Below are 22,919 nucleotides of genomic sequence, written 5' to 3' on the forward strand. Positions count from 1 at the left end.
ATGTAATAAATATATTATGTATGAAGTAAGTATATTTTTCACACACTACCATCAAATTTTTGACGAGTCTTTAATGCAAATTTTTAAAAATTAAACAAACATTGTTGCATAAAGGTTAATCAATTTTGATTTTAAAGTGACTATAATTCTGTTATTTTATTCATCTGTACATTTAACTTGTTAGTGCTTTGTGAATTAAGTCCTTAGCGACATAACCTTACATAAAGGGCGAAGGGAAATTTTGTACGATTTTAATAATTTTCCATCATAGCTAATACATAATAATTTATTATTGTTTGTATTTAAATCCAATTTCGTTAATTTATAAATAATTTAATAATAAATATAATAAAATTATTATTGATGACACATATTGCATAAACGTTTACTTTTTATTATTTTAAACCATATCACTTGCTACGTATGTATAAAAATGAAAAAGAAAATAACTTACCTAACTTAAGTTCATAAATTAATTGTACGTTCCCAATGTTTCCATTTAACCTTTAACTTCACCGAGTTAAAATAAAAATTAGGAGAACTATTAACTTTTAACTTTAAATGTTCTATCAACTTAACTTAACTTAATCAAAAATGATCATTAACTTGCCCTGGCTTGAGATTACTTATGTAACGCAATCGTGCTAATAATATACTCAGAAAAGAGAGATAATTTGCGATATAATAAAATATTGTATTTAGTCTATTTTTGCTCCTCTTCTCTCGTTTCTTCCATGAAAATGTGTTAACAGTCATAATCAATCGTAGTCCAATGATGATAATATTAATAGTAATAATAATAATAATAATAATAATGGTGTATAACTATGAATGTGAGCTATGTCCTATGTGTTTAAAATCAGTAAAATCTAAATTTGATATTCCGACACGCTTTACGTTTCGGATCGAGAAATAATGTCATAATAACTATTAATGCCGGAATTAAACGGTAATCTAAATGGCAGACGTACAACTTCAATCCCACGAGCTAGACACAAGAGATGATGCCAAGGCTGTGGTTCTGCCTGACGTCGTCAACCGTGTAAACGAACCCATCGTTTACACAAACACCGACCTAATTGCGGATGTGAATCTTCTATCGATATCCGAAAATAACGTCTATGGCGGCGATGTAGCGCAAAATAATTTGCCCTGTTTGAATTCTATATCGTCGTCGTCGACTTCCTCATCGTCCTCTAGTCAATGTAAGCCGTCGTGTTCGTCCAGTGATGTAAATAATAGCGACCCCGCTGAAGGCTTACAACAAATTGACGGTGTAAAATATGTTTGTTATAAAAACGAGCAACAGATGAAAGATATTATGCGGTTAATACAAAAAGACTTATCTGAACCGTATTCCATCTACACGTACCGCTATTTCATACACAATTGGCCTAAGCTGTGTTTCCTTGTGAGTTTTACTTATGTGGTTATTCAATGTTTACTGTGTAACATCTGTTTACACAGCTCTTAAAATAGTTGTGTAAAATGTTTTGTCTGTTATTGTATTATGTTCTAGGCTGTAGATGTAGATAAAAGTGTCGGAGCAATTGTGTGTAAGTTAGACGCGCACAGAAAAGTTAGAAGAGGTTATATTGCAATGTTGGCAGTTGATGAAAATTACCGAAAACAGCATATTGGTATTTATCTTATGATCCATGATTTATTAAAACTAACTAAAATAGCGTTTAAGATTTTTCAATAAACAAATTGTCTATATTTTAGGTTCTAACTTAGTATTGAATGCAATTGAAGCTATGGTGAATGATGGAGCTGATGAGGTAATATTTTTGTTTTATAATTTAATATTGAATAATTTAATCATGCTGAGTTAAACTGAGCTTAAACTACCCAATAATTTACATTTCCAATCTATTGTATGATACAAAATTATACAAGTTATCAATTTGTAATTCTATATATTGAAATGTAGATTATTTTAACTTAAAAAGTTCATTAAGTTCAATATTTATTATTTATATAATATTATAAGGAACTGTTGAAATATTTTTATTCTTAGCTCACTTTTCCTTATAATTTAATTAACTTCTGTCAATGTTCAATTGTTGTAGTAATATGATTTAAGGGATAGGAACCAGAAATTCTCTGTTTTTGTCAAACTCATTAATTGTGCTTTCATTCCAACCAATTAATATAGTAAGGTATTAAGAATTCTATAAACAGGATTTATATTGCCAAAAAGAAGTCTGCACATTTTTTCCCCTTAGACCAACTTCCAACAGCAAATTGTATATCCTCAATACTGATTATAATCATAATAAATTCTAAAATTACATTTAAATGACCTCTCATAAAATCTATAGGTAAGATTATTATCACCACATAGGCTTTCTATTATAATTTAATTTTTAAGATGTTCTAACAGTTTTTTATTTAAAAATACTCACACTTCACTTAAAAATTTAATTATAATAGAAAGCCTATGAGATATCATAGATAATAAGCTTACCTTTAAATGTTATAAATGGTCATTTCAATCTAATTTTAGAAATTATTATGATAATAACCACTATTGTAAACGTAAAATTTGTTATGCTGGCTGTGTGTCAGAGGGTGAAAAAAAAAGTACTGACCTCCTCTTAAGTTTACTTGAGATTAACTTTTCTTAATTTTTGATTTTCATATATTTTTTCAGGATTTAGGTTTAAATAAAAAAAAATGGTAGGTAGTCAATCTCAAGTAAATTTTAATCTGTTCTTACAATTTTTTTTGATTTTTTTATCGGTTTTTTGTAATAAAAAAACATCTAAATTTATTTTTCAAACACTTATTTAGTAAATAATGAAAAAAGTCACCATTTCTAATCCATTTAATGTAACTATAAAAATTGTTCATAAAATACAATGTAATTTGTTAAACGTAATTATGGCCAGTCAGGTATAATAAATTTAAAATTACCTTATTTATATCGAATTAATTAATTGATAATTTAAATTTACGAGTTAGATTCAATAAATAAGTATTGCTCTATACAATATTCAACATTAAAATAAAAACAAATTTTAATCTGTGACTATAAGATGAAAATATTAATGTCTTATGTATTTTAAATTAAAGGCTTAGTTATTTTTATCATGGTGTAACAACACGTACTCCAGTCTTTTATTTTGATATCCCCTATTTTACATCAAAGTGCTTTCAATTGTTCACAATTGTGGAACAATTTACCTATTATTTTACCCTTACCTTAGTTTGTAAATTAATTAGTTATAAATACCTACATTTTCCTAGTAGTTCAATTTTTAATTTCTGCTGTTTGTATATGGGATTTATCTTATTCACATACTCTCAAATACTTGTTGATTTACTTGTTTGTATAATAAGTATTCCAGTATATTTATAAAATCTGAAATCCAATTTTGCATTATATTTATTTTTCACATGATAATTTATTATTTTGTACATGTTATAAATATGTGTATTGTGTTAGTCTTGTATGTTTAATATATTGTTATTATTATTGCTATAATATATTTTAACTGTGCAATTTTGTAACACTTGAAGTTTATATACACTAATGAATATATAATATTATATAGTAGTTATTTCATACAATTACAAGTGTCCTGCCTGTACATAATCATTATTTCAGTATTTTTGACATAATACCATAACCATTGATTAGAAATAAGTATATTTATTGAGTTTTAATAATACTATCTCTGTCTTACTGACACAAATTTTATGTTTGGAAGAATCCATTTTATAACTGTTATATTTCTTAATATTAGAAGTTAAAGTGAATTTACCTATTAAGTTAACACTAAAAGGTAAAAACATTATGCTGCATTCTTACTTTTACAATTTATAATAGGTCAAATTACTTTAAAATTTAAAATAAAAGTAAATCAGATTTTTATGAATGTTAAATTTGCTATTGTGATGTGTTAAAACAGAGACAACACACGAGGATACAAAGTCCTCTTAAAATATAATAAAATCAATGTCAATTTGATTAAGCTAAGTAGTTTAATTCTTAAGTAATTAAAATTGAGTACTGATAAATAATTTAAGTATTTCTCATTTTCTAATCTAACGGATTAGAACCCAAAACTATGGGTTTCTCTGAAACTGTGGTGCCTATATATATTTACTTAATGCATTTTATTCAACATTGATATAGTCAAGTATTTATTATATTTTAAGAGTATATTAGACAGATAATATTGATTATATTATTGAATATTTGATTTAATTTTAAAATATAGTAATAAAATAAAAGTATTAAATAATGAGTTATATTATTGTATTAATTACAGGTTGTGCTTGAAACAGAAATCACCAATAAACCGGCATTAAAATTATATGAAAACTTAGGCTTTGTACGAGATAAACGCCTATTTTGCTACTATTTGAACGGTGTGGATGCCTTACGTTTAAAATTATGGCTCAGATAAGTTTCAATTGTACATTTAAATCATAAAAACGTCATGTGGCAAACTAATAAAACAGCAAATCTTCTTTTATACTGTGCATACTATGTGTAGATTTAGTTTATTTAATGCATATATATTCATATGTATAATAATTTTGGTGTTTATTTATTATTACCTGTTGTTATATAAAAATTCTTCAATATAAAATTTAATTTAAACACAATAAAACATCGTTTTAAATTTGATTTGTCTCTTAGTTTTGCTATTAGAAATTCCCTCATAATTATTCAAAAAAGAAACTGAAATATCATATTCATTTGACAATTATTTGTTACAAAAAACAATAGCTTGCTCTAGTATTTTAATCTTTATTCCCTAATAATGATCATAAACATGGTAATTTCCAATGTTTACAATTTGTTATGGAACAAAATATCTTTGGAGCAAGTGTTTAAGGGAAACAAAATGGATTTTGCAGGCCGACAAAATTCGGTCAACTATTTGGACCCTTATAGTTTGTTCCTAATTTTGCAATCAGGTATGGATTATTAAGGTTTTTTTTCTAATGCAAACTATTTTTTAAGCATGAACCATGATAACTATCAAACTATCAGTAGACTTATCATTTTTATAACTACTATACCATTATAAAATATTTTTAAGTTTATATTTTAAGTAGGGATTTAAGTAACCTTGACAAATTTGAGTTATTCTAAAATAAGTCAATCGCTGTTAATTAATTATATAAAAATAAAATAGAACCTAATATAAGTTTTCCAAGGTGTCAATTGACACCTTTTATCACACTTAGACAAGAATATTACTGTGTTAGTGTGTTTGTTTTTTGTGCTGTTTTAATTGTATTCCAAACAAATTTAAATAGCAATATTTTCATATTTTACCTAATAATTATGGTTTAAAAAAAAAAAAAAGTAAAACCAACATTCAAACCTTCAAGTTTTATACTAACTCCATTGACATTATAATTAAACCTAACAATACAAAATTGATATTACTGAATGCAAACTTGATTTGTGGTAAGTTTGTAAAATGGATACAATACTGCATGTATAATGTACCCTTAAAAGACAATTTATTTTATATTTTTAATAATTCAATAAAACACATACAATTTAAAAAACTTGATGCTTAATAATATTCTGAAGATCTTTTGTTAAAAAAAAAAATCATTAAACATTATTTATAGGTATAAATAGTTTACTTTATTTCAAGGTACTTTCCTTATAAAAATTACTGTAGATCCATAAATCATTAAAAACACAATATAAAAACAAATATTTCTAATTAAAAAATAATTAGTAAAAGGAATGATCTTATACATACAAAATCTTATGTTAGCTTTATTTTTTTAAGAATTAAAGATTAAATATTGGTACTTACAATAACAGTCTGATTTGTAAAGAAAATAGTTAAATATACATATCTATAATAAAAATCACAAATAATATGTATATTCTAATATTGTTGTATTAATATGTATAATGAGTTAATTTAATGGTATAAAAAAATAAATATACTATAATATATATTTATACCATACTTAATTGTTCAAAATTGTGTGCAATCTTCACCTTAGTAAATTTATCAGCAAGTTTTGGCGTATAAAGGTTTGAGAAAATCTGGTAAAAAAAAAAACATAGTGTAAAAGCGCCCAACACAAAAAAATGTTTAAAAAAAAATAATTATTGTAATCAAACAATTAAAAGCAATTTGTTGAACATTCAATGTAAAAAATAAATATTTAAGGAGATATTAGGGTGTACAAAATAGCCTAGTGATGTCATTGAGCGGAGCTAGATATAATTCCATGTATTAAAGTTGCTCAATTTACACAATGATGATTTGAGTATAAATATGTGATTTTTTGGGCTATTAAGATAATAGAAGATCAGAATTATTGTAATTTAACATTTAGTTGTTTTTTTATATGAAACACATGTTGTGTAATAATAAGTGACTGCTGAAGTTATAGGCGCATGTAGCAAAAAATTCTTTAACAACATTTTAAATATTACAAAAAAATTTATTCCTTCGGAACCAATTCTGGTTCTACTAACATCTTCAGCTAATAAAAACACATCACATGCATACATTTGCAAAAATATCCTTCAAAATTGAGTAAATAATTGTGTGAAGCAAGCAACTTGGTCTGAATGGGAATAAAAATGGACAATTACAGCGTGACCGACTCAATGACATCACTTATTCATAATAAATTTCTCACAATTTATAGAATGATGAGAGTAACAATGTTAAATCAATACCATTTTTCTTAGAATTAAACATTCTTTTAAAATAAATATTATTTGTTTTGTGCTCCTTTAACATTATTATTATATACATATTAGGTGACTGAGTAGTGATTACCTATAATAGAATTATAAAATATATTTAAAAACTATTAATTTAATATTTATTATTAGGACTAGATTAAATTTAAATTTTGAATGTTGACATATATACCTTATTTCCTAGTCACTTTCAGATTCACAAAATATTGGTAATATTGGTAATATTGATTGTTTAATCGAAACATTAGCGGAATCATTTTCTTTTTTATAATTTTCCCATGCAGCATTTCGGCCATTCTCATCTAATTCTTCTGCCTCATTATTTTGTAGTAATGAGTCATGTTCTAGTATATTCATTACAAGGTCTTCATGCCTCAATATCAATTCAGCCATCAAACGATCCTTTCAGAATTTACATTAAAAATAGAAAAATAAAATAAGAGTAACTATTACAAAAAATGAATTTAATATAGTTATGCTACCTTGGGTAAATTTAATGTTGATTTTGGTTTGGTAATATTTGGTTCAAATTCATAAAGTTCTTCCTGACATTTTGCATTAAAATGACGATCAATTTGATGTTCATCGACTACACGAAAAGCCATCGATAACTTAGATATTTGACGTTCATATATTTTTTGCTCCATTGTACCCTTATAATACAAAATTTAGAATAAAAAAAAATCTTTTGTACATAATTATCAAGTCTTAACAAAAATTATTCATTGAAAGTTAATTAAAGAAAAAAAATCTAAATGAATTAAACATAATTTGAATTTTAAAACTTAGTGGAGAGAGGATGTAACAATTTCAGGTATTAAAATATTTAATTATTACTGCAACAGATAGAAATAAATACTGAAATAATTAAACTAAGATTCATAATAATAAAAATATTATTACTATATAAAACTATCCAACTCAAAAACAATTAAAAATAAACCTATTGTAAATAGGTCTTATTGCATTTTTTGTTTTACTTACCTCAGAAATGAATCTATAAATATAACATGGTTTAGTCTGTCCAAATCTAAACACACGGAATATACTTTGAACATTTAAAGATGGATTCCATGTCATGTCAAAAATAATAACTCGATTAGCACCAACTAGATTAATACCTAAATTAAAAGCTTTTGTCGATAACAATAAAAGACGCATTCTGAAAATAAATTATTTCATAGTAAAATTTATAATAAAAAAAAATAAATTGAAAAATAAATACCTAGGATTATTGACATCATTAAATTGTTCACAATAATCTTCTCTCTCTTTCAAATTTACTGAACCATCAATTCTATAAAAATCTGCACCGTGATCCCAAGATTTACCATAAGGACCCCCTTTATCGTTAGCCTTATCTTCAGCATTTTCCAAAAAATCTTGGATGAGATCAAGAGTAAATAATGACTGACTGAATAATAGCCTATACCAAAGTAAAAGTTATTTTAAGTTCCTAAGCAAAAAAATAACCAGTTTTCTTTAATTGAGTTTAACTCATTGAATCTTATTATGAACAATCATATTTTTTTTTACTAAAGACGCTACACAGACATTTGTTGTCTTACAAGTGCACAACATTCCAAATTTTGATTTGTTAGTTAATATTTTTATTTTAAAGTGAGTTATGAATATTTTAAGATATACAAACAATTTACAATTTTAAAATACTCATAACTCGCTGTTACACACTTGTCAAATGGAGATAACAAATGTCTGTGTAGTATCCTAAGAAAATAAAGAGATCACCAAACCAAATTCCAGTATTTACCTGAAATTGATTTAATAGAATAATTCAAATTGAAAGCTAAATATAAAGATTATACATACACTTTATCACCAATTTTTTCACATTCCAGAAGTATTGAAAACATCATTATAAACTTTGAATACGGGTACACCGATTCCAAATCAGATTTTGATACATATGGTTTCCACCACTTAAGATATGTATTTGGTTTCTTGGTGATTGATGAGTTAAGAATTGAGACTGGTATGTGCCTATCTACATAATTAAAAATACCACTACTTAAATATTATATATTAAAGTAATTAAAATAAATATTTTTCATCAATCCAGCATCAATTGATGTTTCCATATTTACTTATTGTCTTGCAATATTGCTTTATGCATATGTCATACAACAAATACTTACAAGCATTTAATTAAGATATTATTAATAAAGAATAGTACGAAATAGCAGTTTTTAAGAATATGCTATTTCACAATTATAATAATATAATATAGCTTACTTTCAACTCCCTCAACAGAATTTGAAAAAGAATCAATATAACTAATGTCTTTAAGTTTTTGTTTCTAAAAACAAAATATATTTAATTAGTTTATAAATAATAAAACATTTTTTTATATTATACTTCTCTCTTTGATTCTGTCCGGTCAGCATATATAGCTAAAAGTTTAGGATGGGTCCAAACTATTTGTAGCATGTTGTAATTAGTAAATAAATCTGGTTGTCTGTAAGAATCTAAATATGTCTGATATAATTCTATTTGTTTAGGAGATAACTTCAAATAAATTACATATTCGTGTTTAGGGGGTAAATATGGTGTAAGAACACTATAATCAAATCTCTAAAAAAAAATATATATATAAATATTAATAATAATAGCGTAATGAATTTAAATTTATATTATTTCAAACGAAATTGTCAACTAGTAACTTACTAATTTTTGTAATATATGACAATTGTCCACATTGAAAGAGTAGATTTTTTAAATTTCTTATGGTAAAGAGTAGCATATATAATTGTATTATTATTACCACGTACACGCTCAAAATATTGTTGAGGACTTAAGTCCGTTTATATTTAAAATAAATTAATATTAATTAAATAAATTAAGATTACCTGTACAAATCCTTCAAGCATTTTATGCAATACATGTGATCTTCCCTTCATCAGTTCTACATCTAGTGGAGTTGAATCAGAGTATTGCCCATTAGTAATTGGATTTATAAAACGGTTAGTAAAATCTTTTATTGATCCTAATAAATTTGGTCGTATAAAATCAACCATACAATGATCTATATAAAAATGGGGGAAATAAATTAACTTAAGAATGATAAATACACACAATACGGTCATTCACCATGAACACACACTCTAGTGAACTCAAGATAAATAAAGAAATTAGACAAACAAATTATATTTTTTTTGTTGTTTTGAAAATTTGTAAGGGTGAAGCTAGAATCCTTCAAAAGACTTTTTATAATAATGATGGTTGTCTCAATTATTAGCCAATGCTTATAAAATAAAAAATGTTTTAATTGACTAACAATTATTATAAATATTGTATCATTACAGCTTTATTTTCAATTTTTAAATCACTTTTGAAATAATCATTTTATGAAGTTTATAAGAGCTAAAAAGCAAAGTTGGAGTGTATACATACATTCTTTCAAATTATTTTGCAATGGTGTTCCAGTCAACACAATTCTTCGAAGTGTTTTAATACGATTAACTGATTTTGATACTGTTGTAAGATGATTTTTTAATACATGCCCTTCATCACATATGATCAAATCTGGTCCTGGATCAACAAGTCCTTCTAAGATTGAAGGAAACTTGTCAATGTACTTGTAATTAACAACGGATCTATACAACTCATAGCTTGTAATTAAAACGCCATGTTCTCTACGCCATTCAACTATAATATTTTTTCGACTTTCATATGTTTTTGATCTAAAATTAAAATTGTTAAGATAACTAAAAATTTAAAAGTTATGTCATAATATTAAAAATATTCTCACTCGGCTAAGTTAAGTACAAAAAAATTTTTTTTTTCATCAATACCATGCAACCATTTATGAAATTCCTTACACCAATTTTCAATCGTTGCGTTAGGAGTAATAATTAATACAGTTTTAATACCAGTTTCTGGATACCTAAATAATGTATGAACCAAAGCTATTATCTGAAAAAAAAATTGAATATTTTGAGTTAGATATTATAAAAAGTATTTTCTTTAACATATAGAATACATTAGAACAGTGGTGGCCAAACTACGGCCCGCGGGCCAACTCCGGCCCGCCATCATTTAATATCTGGCCCGCGAAAGAAGTAGAATATTTTACATTTACGTAAAAAAAAAAATTAAAAATATACAGTATACATTCTTCATATTTAATCCCGTATCGCCATATCGTAGCGTTTTTGTTGTTACTATGTAATTTAATAATATAAATAGCATTACCGTATCTTATCTTATTTTCATACGATCACCATGGCTGTAGAAACTACAATACTACAATATTATATTAGTAGTATAGCAATATATAGTAATACAACATATAGTAATATTACTGTGCTCATAATTTAATTTTCTTTTATTTGTAGTAATTATTAAGTTAAGTATTAAATAAAGTCATTAAAATTATTAAGTACAATAAAAATGTCGTTAATTATAAAATTATATACCTATACCTAAAATTCTGATGACTTTAAAGTAAAAAAAAATTTTATGGCCCGCGGTCAAAAAATTTTTTTTTTTATGGCCCGAGTTAAAAAAAGTTTGGCCACCACTGCATTAGAACATAGAAAATTTATTCATCAATAGTTTTATTTAGTTTTATAAAATACGTGAAATCAGTATAAATCATTTATTGAACTAGCTGATATTGTATGTAGGTATAGAAAAAAAATACCATTACCAATTTATAAGGAACAAATTTCTGTAAACATACTAACAAATCTAAATCATAGTCATATTTATACTTCTTTTTAACTCTAATTGATTAATTTGAAAATATTTAAAAGAAATTTATAGAAATGCTAATTTAGTCATTAAATGATATTGTCTGATGATAAGTCTGCATGAATTAAATAAATAAATGGTATCCAAAATTAATTTTTCTTAAAAGACAACAGTGTTACGGATTTACTTAGGTATTAGAAATAATTTATATTGGGAATCAATGACTTATGATTTCTGAGATTATGTATATTGAACAAGATAAAAATAAAATATATAGCCCTACATACTTGTAACGTTTTACCTAAACCCATACAATGGGCTAAGATTGATCCATTTCCTTTATGTTCTTTTATTCTTGATAATGATTCAAATACAGAATTCCACAAAAATGTAATTCCTTTCACCTATTTAAAAAAAAAAAAAATTGTCAAGTTAAACCAATACATGTTTCTTAGAATATGTTACTCTAACCTGATGTGGTTTGAGAAACTTCACAAGATCTGGATGAACTGCAACAAGTTCCTCATTTGTTTTAACATCAAAATCTAGTACTAACTTTTTACATGTTTCTGTTTCCAAGGATGTTGGTACGTCATAAATGTTATTATACTAAAATTTTAAAGTGAATAAATACACCAAATTCAAAATAAAACATTAAGTATATAAATATACATACTAGTTGTTGACGTTCTTGAATGCGTTTCTTCCTTAATTCTTCTTCTTTTATGGCATTTTGGGTTGATTCACTGAGTTCTTTTTGTGTTAACAATCTACGAATATTTTTTCGTCCTTTTATTGGTGTCTAAATATACAAATTAGAAAACTTAAGGATCATACCCATTTCAATACATTAAAAATAATACATATAAATCAATATCAAAAAGTATTATTATTTTTTTTTCTCCTAAGTTGTTTTGTTCATGTTTCAATTATTGTCCTACTCACTTAATAGTAAATGTTTATTACAATAATTATTACTCTCTATCTCTAACACAAGCTGAAAGCTTAAAAGAGATAGTTAATCATGAAATCTAACTCAATGTTTTTTTGTATCCTATGTAATTTTTAATGGTTTTTAAAAAAAAAATATATATATATATATAATGGCTTATAGAAAAAAAATAAAAAATAAAAATTAGATTGAAAAGCAGTGTAACTCAAGTTTTTTTGGGATATATTAATGCATTGAAAGTCAGTCCCTTCTAAACTACAAATTTTGTTTGTTCCAAGGTTCTTATTTATATAAAGTTTAAGAGTAAGATTTTAATTTTTTTTTCAAACAGTTTAGTAGAAACTAATCACGGTACATGAAATTAATTTTTTTCATATTTATTTTAAATATTCATTTTATTTCGAAATTTAAAAATAAAGAGCAGTAGAAAAGGAGTGAGCAATGTAAGTTAATAAATGATACAAGTTACTTAATTTATTTGTTGGTATACTTACAACATGATCATGGGATGTTTTATTATTATCAGAATTTTCATCAGATCTCTCATTAGACAGTCGCCTACTATAATACATGACAATGTTAAATATTAAATTAAAATAATTTGAATTATATGAAAACATACATTCTTCTACGTTTATTAACTATTTTAGAAGTTGAACTTTCATCAGAACTGCTGCTGCTTGTCGATAAATCAAATATGCTTTGTTTAATCATTTGGTTTTTGATTTTTGGGTTTTTAGTTTTTATGATTGATGAATCCGAATCATTAGGCGAGTCAGACATTATCAACATTCTATATGCAAAAAAAATTTTAAAAATCTTTAATTAGTGAATTGTATGAAGTAGTCAAAAATAGTAAAACACTAGTTATATACATATAATTAGCTCTAATTAATCAATAAAAGAAGTTAATAGTATTAAAAAAATTAATATTATTTATAATTTAAAATAGTATGAAATGTATGTGTTAAAAATTAAGAACAACTAGAGTCAGTCAGTTCATTACTATAAATATTTATTTATTTATTTACTAATATCATTTTCAATAAAATATTATGCTTCAGCATAGAAAATACAAAAACATGATACATAAAAGGTAAACATTATAATATAGGTAGTACTTAATATAATTTTTTTTCTAAAACAAGTAGAGGTTAGTTTTAAAAAAGTATAATTATTAATCAATAACATAGGTACTAATATTGTTTATTTCAAAATAAATATAAAAAATTACCTTTTTGTTCCTCTATTTTTAAAAACTTCAAAATCAGAATCATTATCATCATTAATAACTAATGGCATAGTAAGTGGAGATAATTGTTTTGAACAAGTTACAAGGTTTTTATTATTATGTTCAACAGATGATACGCACATTTCCTAAAAATACAATGAAATTCAAATAATTACTATCAGCTTAAAGATACTATAATTAATTACATTTCACGTACTCAAAAAAGAGTGATTTACCACCAAGCATGCACATTTCAATATTTTTACCTCAAATAGGAATTTTGGTTTTTTTTAATTACTGAAATATAATTTAAGAAGTTTCCTGGGATAGGAATAAAACTTTCTTTTTTTATTGATAATACTCATGTATTTAAATTACTATTCAAATGAACAATAATACTATGGTGAAATTAAAGAACAATTATTTTTCACTGTTTATAATTAAGTATTTTAATATTTATGTATTTTATATCATTAAAAGATCATAAATCATGACACATTCGATGGGTTACTCATTTATTATACTTCAACATTAGAGGATTATTTCAGTCACCTTTAAAGTCTTTTCTTATTTAATATAATGTCAATAATAATTATTAATACAACTTATAACTTACAACAATTTCTTCATTTTCTAATTCACCAAACCCATGAATAGTATCCACATTATTTAAATCTGATTGTGTTTCTTCACAAGTTTCACGATAACTATCAATATCACACTTTATAGGATTAGTTATTTGTGAATTGTTCACATCATCTACATAAAAAAACATTCTTTAACAAACACTGCATACTTAATAGTTAATTGGCTGTAGATTAGGTTAGGTTATTTCAATACCAAAAAAATGTGTCTATATTCAATAGCATGGTGAACTTTTTTAAAAATCTTTTTAATTTTGTAAGTGGGACAATTTGTAAACTTTTCTGAACCAAAATTATTGGTACAATTCTAGAATTCTTTTGTACTACATTTTTAAGGCTTAGGTTATTAAATAAAAAATGTTTTGAATTTTAGAGATTTTGAATCTATATACTAGTAAAGTTGTCTCAAATAAGAAGCCTCAGGTACTGGGTTAGTGGGCTACTGTGCATGGCTGAGCTTGGGACTTGGGAGTGTCACTTTATTATTCCATCAACTAACTAGATTGGATTTTGCTAAGATAAACAAGGTAAAGCAATTTTTTAAGACAATTACTTCTGAACAATCCTTTTCACCACACCATTGTGTATTATTCATTTTATTTTGAATATGACAGTATTTTTTTAAACAAATAAAATGTATAAATACCGCAGTCCAGTTCATTATTTTTTTTTACAATTTGACATATTTGTTTCAACTTATGAACTTCCTTTTTTGGAGATACTTTAAAACTTGTATTGTTAGTTTGGATGATATCAGTATTATTAGTATTAACTTCATCAGCTCTGATTTTTTTTTTGGAACAGTTTTCAACATCATTTAAATACATCAGACTAAAATAAACCAATCAACATTACATTATTCAACAAACTTTTACGAATTAATGCTATTTTTTTAGACTAAATGTTTACCTATCGTTTTCTTTTTCATCAGATCCTTCATTGGGTACTTTTTTATTTTTTATTGAGTTTTTAGCTTGGTTTTTTGTCTAAATAATATTAATAACAAATGTATAATTAATAAACACTGTCTTACAACATATTTAATTTTTAATTTAAAAGCATAATATGAAAGGGTGGGGGGGGCAAAATAAAACAAAGTTTAGTTATTTAAAAACAAATGGAGAAAATAGGCTTTATTTAAAATTATTGAACCTGTAAACAGCATTTTTAGTTATTTAAATGAGGATAAGGATCAAGGTTATTTTTAACATCAAGCATTTTGAAGAAAACTATACATGTTTAGAATAATGTTTAGTCTTTAAGTTTTTATTAATACTAATACTTGGAATATTTTAGAACACACTCTGTATAGTATATAGTATTAAAACAAAACTTTTTTGTTTATCAATATGGCCACTGTCAAATCATTCAAATACACTTTAAAATCTCTAAAATATAACTATTTAAAAGGTTAGATGGATATTTTACCTTATTTATCTTTAATACATTTTGAATGCTCAATTTTTTTGTATTCTCTATTCGATCATTACTATCATTATCTTTAAATAAATGTTCAGGATCAACTAGTTTATCTTTTACTAAATCAATATTAACTTCATTAGAGGACTTGTCATTATTCACACTTGATGTATTTGATTTGTTTAACTGTTTTTTTGTAACGATTAATTTCTTATCTATGACTTTGGGCTTTGGTGGCAAGCTTGAAGAAAAAGAAACATTTGAGTTTAAAAATTCAATATCTGTTTTGTATTTATTTTGTGATCTTAAAATTCTTGTAGTACATATGTTTGACTTATTTAATGATAGATTGCTCGAATTGTTTTTCATTACTTCATCTAAGTTTTCATTTATTCTTGAATAACTTATTGGCATAATATGTTCATCTTTATCAATGCATAAGGATTTCATCATATCAGATACACTGCGACTTAAATGTGAGCTCATATTAAATATGCTCTTAAAATTGGTTAAAGTAGAACAGGTTTTCTCTAAAATACTCTCAAAAATATTAGAAAATCCATTTAAATTTTCATCAAGAGGACTAGCATTATCAAATGAAAACTCTGATAATTCATTTATTATGAATGACTTATATGATTTTAAAACGAAATCAACACACAAGTTATTCCTAATACTATCTATTAAGGAATTTTGCCCAACTTTAGCTTCTTTTATTAAGTATTTTCGAACCGCTTGTTCATGTTCTGGTTCATTTACTAATAAGCCACTTGGCATACATCTGAAAAATAAAAAAAAAACACATTTTTAAATAACAAACTATATAAAAAATTTAAAAAATGGGATACTTTATACAAATTTAAAAATCAAAACTAATTGGTATCAGATATATTATAGTTATTAAAAAAATTAAAATTAAATGTTTTTACAAATAATTAATTAGAATATTTACACTAAAAGATTAACTTACAACTGAGAACAAAAAACTTTTAATACATTAGCAGCTTGAGCTCTTTGTTTCCATAACATTTGTGGTACACAAGCAAAGCAGTTATATAAAGTACCATCACACAGTGTTTCTATTTTGTAGTTTTCAATACACCGCTAGTAAAGTAAAATTTAATAAGATTATTTTTAACTAAATTAACTTTGGAAAATCAGTCGAGTTACAATAGTTGAAACCTTAATAGATAATGTTTTTTCTTGCCCTTTGAAATGTGTTTAAGTTGCACTTGAGGTACATACCTCTGAAAATACATAAAGCCACGGTCACACGATGATAGAAAAACAAAATAGTTGCTGAAGTGAATGAACAATCATGCGTGCATGATAATGATGATGGTGTTAGAGTGAATAAGTAGAATATAGTGTGAAAGCAAATATCGTGGAATTTGTACGGTGACAGTAAGGTGTTGCGAAAAATCACTATGTAATACTACCATTCTGAGACCCCAGCTTAAGTTAAATTTATTTTTATTCCCCTTGAAATTCAAGTTAATGAAACTCGACTGTACACAAATATTTTTTCTACATCAATTAAAATAAAATTGAATTAAATATAACAATACAGTTTTAATTACTTTACAAATATTAAGATTGCATTTTACACAAACAGATTGATCTATGTTTGATGCACACAAGATACAACTATAGTTATTGACTTCACACAACTTGTAGAAACAGTTCTGTAAAAAGAAAATATAAACACAAGCATTGATTATTTACATAATCGGTAAGAAATAATTATTTATTGTTGCAAAAATTACATGTTCATTATTATTCTAAAGCATAAAAACTAAAAAATAAAAATTGCATAAAAAACATTTAATAACTATTTAAATAATTAATAACTCTGTGAAATGAGCTATATAGAAAGTAAAATAAAACGAAACAAGGATTGACAAATAATTTGACAGTTTTTGAATTACCTATCAGGAAAAACAATTTTAATAATTATGCAATTATATAATAATCTGAAATACCTAAAAGCTACTAGATATAAGTATTATGTACTAAACAATAATTATTTTAATACATACAGTTAGTAGATACAGTAGAATGCCGATTATCCTGACTACGTAATTTTTGTCAGGGATAGTCCAAATACACAAAAATTTGGATAGTTAAAATAACACATTAAAAGAAAAAGGTGGGCAAGTGGGTACACTATTCTGCAGCTGTACATTAGGTGTTGGGTGAGTCACTGTGATGAATGAGTAAATATATTAAATTTGAATCAATAACATAAAATTATGGTACACGGAAAAACGGTCAGCCTATAGGTATTACTAACTACCAAGTATATTTAATGATACTATTGCTATTAAAGTAATTTTTATTTACTATTAGACATTAGTAATCAGGTAGGTTGAATTAATTTTTTTTTCTGAAAAAACTGCATTTGATAATGTCACAGTGTATGAAACATAATATTAAACTTTTAAAGTTACAAGAACACGCAAATAATTTTTTTTAAATTACAAAAAAATAATTAAAATTGTGCCTTTTTTATGTTACTTTCCAGGAAATGTCTTATGTTTATCGTTGAAAAACTAAGAGGATTAACTATTACATTTTCAAAAATTAGCAGTGAAAAGCAAAATTAAATTTCAAACTGAAAAATGATTTTTAAATTTTTGCAGTTTTGACGAATGTCACGGCTAAATTTAATTAATTTAACCCGTCATTGCTCACACGTGAGAATTTCCCTCACATAGTTTTTAGGTTTTTAACCACTGGCTTGTGTGTTGTTGTATTTTTCCCAAATTCATAGTACCTTTAACTATTTAAAAATAGATTTATCAGTTGACTGGCACAATTGCGTTCCGATAGCGACACCTATTGAAATCCGAATTGAACTAGTCGCGTTTTGTGAGCGAATCCCTCTACGCGCGAGTAACAGCGTTTGAATTTTGCGTTCATATGGTTCATACGGTTCACATTTCATAGCACAAAAGTCAGTATAATTATTTTCATTTTTTTTTCAATATATTAATAAAGAATATTCAAAATTGGTTTATTTTATGATTTATCGATCATTTGTTCATAAAATATTACATTTATGGTAAAATATACTAGGTGAGCGAATCGAGTAACAGTGTCCAAATTAAACACGCGAGCAATGACGGGTTAAAAAAAGTCAACATATCATTTAAGAAAATGGTTATATAAATATTTGGTGAACATTTTAAGTTAGTTTTTGAGTTAGTCCAAAAACATTAAGTTGATTTTGCCCAAATTGGTTTTGTGTAATTTTTCTTTTTGATTCCTTAAAGTACCAACTATGTACAACTCACTTATGCCAGGTGACATGAAAAATGTATTCAATGTTCAATACAATTTAATGAACCAATCGTGGGTTTAAGGAACTATTAGCACACCATTAATTGATTAGTTAAAAGTATAGTAATTGTTCATGCAACATGTCACTTTAACTGCAACAAACTGAATAGTATTTGATTCCTTGCCTTACTTTTTATTTTACTCATCCAGATAATTGGATGTCTGGTTGATTTTTAAATTTAGATGATTGGCGTTCTACTGTACCATTTTTTTAAAAATAAAACTTACATGGCAACACAGGAATAGATAACTTTGATGAACCATTATTATTTTTTTCAAAATAATATAATTTAAGAGATCATGGTTACAAATTGCACATTCAACTTTACTGTTCAAAATGTCTTCAACAACTAATAAAATAAAATAAACTGTAGTAAAAAGTAATGATTCATAAATAAAAAATAACTAATTGTTAAGTTAAATCAGTAAGTATATGGTGGTATATAATTATGTTTTCTTTAACCAATGGAATATTTATATCAAAGGTTGATACTAAAAACATCCCCATCTTGCTGATTCTCAAGCTGATTCTTTTTCAGAATTTTTCTTAACATAAATTTAATATATTTAAAATACCTATAGGTAACAACAATATAATTCAAATAATTGACATGGATAGGTAATATTGTAAAGTTTACAGAATAGCAAACGAGAATCCATCAATTATTTATTATGGGATTTTGTTTACTGCAACGTTATCTTTGTTACATGTTACTGTTTTTAAGATTAAACCGATATGTAAATTAGTGGTAAGATTATTATCCATCATTTGTACTGGGCTTGTTCAGTTTTCCAATAAATAATATTATGCAACACATTATTTATTAGCAAGACTTTAAGTTATTATTTTAATATTCAAATTGTAAATATAATTAAGATTTTAATTTATTTATAAAAATGAACGACTACTATAACCAAGCCTTACTATTAAAATGCGAATGGATAGGTACTATATTATATTGCCACAGACTTTTTATATTAAAATATTATAATTTGATACAGATTGTTTATTACTTATAAAAAAATTTTAAAAATGTATTCATTTAAAACAATATAGGTACATAATATATTATGTACATTATTTTAATATACCACTGTCTATTAAAAAACTATAAAAATATTAATTATTTCCTATAGGTAGCCCGCTGTAAGTACCTTTAAGGCTAAAGTTATAACATTAACATAGTATTATTATAATATTCTTTTAGACAATGTTGCATTTACGATTTACCTCCAAAATGTTGTTGGCGGAATTGTATTTCATCGTTATTGGGATAAACGGTTTCCATGTCGATGGATTGGAAGAACTTGGACGCTAATCAACACCGCAAATGACAAAGCTTCCCAACAACTAATTCATTGAGAAAATGAAAGCTGTAATAACATCCAAACGAACTAAGCACGTGCCCGCAGGTGTCGGATGAACTCGTGAACAATCGAATAATGACAACTGACGTCTGACGCGTCTTCGCTGTCTTCAGTCTTCACGACTGGGCAAATATGAAACACACAAATACACAAACACAAAGAGTACTTTAGAGTATTAGTAAAACATTACATTACAATGATATCAAGACGGAGGAACAGTCGCATGCTCTCACCAGTCACCACACGGTTAATCAGGTGTGTCTGTTCGACAAAGTGTTGAACAAGACGTCATAACGATTGGTTTCCACTTTCCCCTTTCAAGGGAATATTTAATATTGTAATATTATTGTACTATTCTTACTATTCTAGCTGAAATTAAATATTTAATTCGTGTACCCACGTCTTATAAACACTAGTTTATTGGACCCTTGGATCTTGATTTATAATATACGATCTAAGATTAGATCAGTCGTGATTACATAACGGATAATATTGTTATTATTAACATATAACCAGGGATGTAACACTGTATAAATAGACCGAATCGGACGATACTAATTATAGTATCATTTTAGTATTTACCACGGATATAGAATATAAATATATAATAATAGCCATTTGGGTATGTTAACATTACTACATGTTTTATAAATCAGAATGAAAAAATCAAAATTTTGAACGAAGACTTTTGTTTTACAATATATTATCTGGAATATTTTAAAATCTATTATATTATTAATTTCAATATTTTATTGTTTCATTATTCCATGTTTAAATGGACTAAAATGAAATATCTATTTATGATATTTATCCATGTACAATATTAGAAAATAATAAATGTATAATACTAATTGGTATAGTCATATGAGTATAATAGTATGTCAAGGCGGATTGAATTTTAATTTTTAATAATCCATCTTTCGGTTTCGTACTACAAAACAATTATTATTAAGACTTACTTAGTTTTAGGGGCAGCTTAAATAAACGAGTAAGCTTGGTAACTCTGGACCAGGGCCCTAGGCTCCTAGTATAGTAAAAAGCACGAACTAAGATATAAGTATAATATAAGTATATCTTAGTCCGTGGTAAAAAGTAATGTTCAGAGTGCTGACGGCGATGTAGACAAGATAAGGCGACACCACAGAATTATGTTATTCTTTCACCGCTTTCGTATCTTTGAATGGTATGATATTGACACAAAAAATCACAACAGTTTGGCATTTCAGAATTTATCACCTAAATACACCACCATTCGCGAGGAGGCCGACTCTTATGCGAGTCGTAGTGGAGATGTACATTTAAATTGTATTTGAGTGTATAGACTGTTGTTCAAATGTCAATAATCTGCATGCCATCATAATATAATATTGTATGTTATAATGTATAGATTATTAAAATAAACGTGCAAATCGTGCAATGTCTGGAATCATGTACCAATTACTATGTAAAAATCGTAATAATTTTGCATGGCACGCAGCCTGCATATCGTACAAATTTATTTATTTAAATAAAATGTACACTTATTGTATTAGTTTTTCGAACTTATTTTAGGTACCCCATTGAAATATTTGATGATTAGATTAGAGTTCCCAGCCAGATGTTTTTGGCGCACTTCCTCTAGGAGTGATTTCATATTATTTTGTTGCATTTTTGTAAGATCAGGAGATTTGTCAAAACATTTTTCCACTTATCAAGGGAATACAATTTAGATTTAAATTTTTGTATATCTAATACATTTGTTTCATTTTCGAATTATAGTAGTGATGGTTGTGTAGCTGTACTAGTAGCTCCAAAATACGTTTCGCATGAATGATGTTAATGCTTAAATTTAAGTCAGGTAACAGCTCATTTGAGATTACCAATTCATCGTTATCTACTTCATTAGGCAATTCAACTATATTCAAAATAATATCATTTCTACTTTTTAGAATTCTATGGTTGTGCTCCTATAAGATAGTCTCTTCGGGTCACAGGTTTTTTACTAAGTTTTTTTATTTAAAGTAGAAAATGTTGTTTCATACTTCAAAAGTTTATCATTAATAGATATAAACTTGGCATCATGGGATGACTATATTGCCTTAAATTTACTCATTGTGTCGGGTAAAGTAAACTCATTTTTTAACCTAACCTTTTGTAGTAGATGAAGATGAAGTTGGCTTATTTCCAACGGAGGGTACCAGTTTTGGTTTTAAGGGGCATCTTTAAAAGTTTTATTGAATATTTTGAAGAAAAACAGCACGTTTACATATGTTTATGTATGTTTAGTAGACGTAGATAAATAATATTACCGAATAGTGTGTTACTCGAGGCACACATGTACCTAATTAAAGTTTATTAAACTTAGAACTGCAATAGATATAATCGAACAAACACACGATAAAACCAGTAGATATTTTGCACAATATGTGTTATTATGTCATATTATAAGATAATATTATATTGTACGAATTAAAAACGCAACACATTCTTATTCGTACGAATGACCGAGCTGTGCTCATATTTATATCAAATATTATTATTGTTATTAATGTTTTTATTGAT

General features: G+C 25.9%; 2 protein-coding genes across 4 annotated transcripts; one reads left to right on the plus strand and one right to left on the minus strand.

Annotated features, from left to right (window-relative positions):
* The first annotated feature begins 825 nt into the window (after positions 1-825).
* LOC111035691 (N-alpha-acetyltransferase 30-like) lies at positions 826-4,501 on the plus strand. The gene is made up of 4 exons (XM_022317416.1): positions 826-1,411; positions 1,520-1,640; positions 1,726-1,781; positions 4,281-4,501. Exons 1-4 carry the CDS (start codon positions 959-961, stop codon positions 4,416-4,418), a joined length of 768 nt encoding a protein of 255 aa, XP_022173108.1. The 5' UTR covers positions 826-958; the 3' UTR covers positions 4,419-4,501.
* Positions 4,502-4,607: 106 nt separating this feature from the next.
* On the minus strand, positions 4,608-21,047 carry LOC111035690 (transcriptional regulator ATRX homolog). 3 transcript variants are annotated; one of them, XM_022317414.1, is made up of 25 exons: positions 20,242-21,047; positions 19,239-19,360; positions 17,249-17,353; positions 16,639-16,772; positions 15,678-16,449; positions 15,159-15,235; positions 14,896-15,080; positions 14,222-14,364; positions 13,609-13,751; positions 12,997-13,167; positions 12,869-12,932; positions 12,099-12,224; positions 11,894-12,031; positions 11,710-11,826; positions 10,479-10,642; positions 10,121-10,410; positions 9,577-9,752; positions 9,086-9,301; positions 8,963-9,026; positions 8,540-8,714; positions 7,935-8,135; positions 7,694-7,871; positions 7,192-7,362; positions 6,882-7,111; positions 4,608-6,037 (listed from the first exon to the last, which is right to left on the minus strand). In XM_022317414.1, exons 1-24 carry the CDS (start codon positions 20,297-20,299, stop codon positions 6,890-6,892), a joined length of 4,212 nt encoding a protein of 1,403 aa, XP_022173106.1. In that variant the 5' UTR covers positions 20,300-21,047; the 3' UTR covers positions 4,608-6,037; positions 6,882-6,889. The 3 variants fall into 3 exon arrangements, with proteins under 3 accessions (XP_022173106.1, XP_022173105.1, XP_022173107.1); XM_022317413.1 differs by having other exon boundaries at positions 12,869-12,935; positions 20,242-21,046; XM_022317415.1 differs by lacking the exon at positions 19,239-19,360 and having other exon boundaries at positions 12,869-12,935; positions 20,242-21,046.
* Positions 21,048-22,919: the final 1,872 nt, after the last annotated feature.

The sequence above is a fragment of the Myzus persicae genome, unplaced genomic scaffold (genome assembly GCF_001856785.1).
Source record: "Myzus persicae strain clone G006 unplaced genomic scaffold, MPER_G0061.0, whole genome shotgun sequence".
Classification (NCBI taxonomy): Eukaryota; Metazoa; Arthropoda; class Insecta; order Hemiptera; family Aphididae; genus Myzus; species Myzus persicae.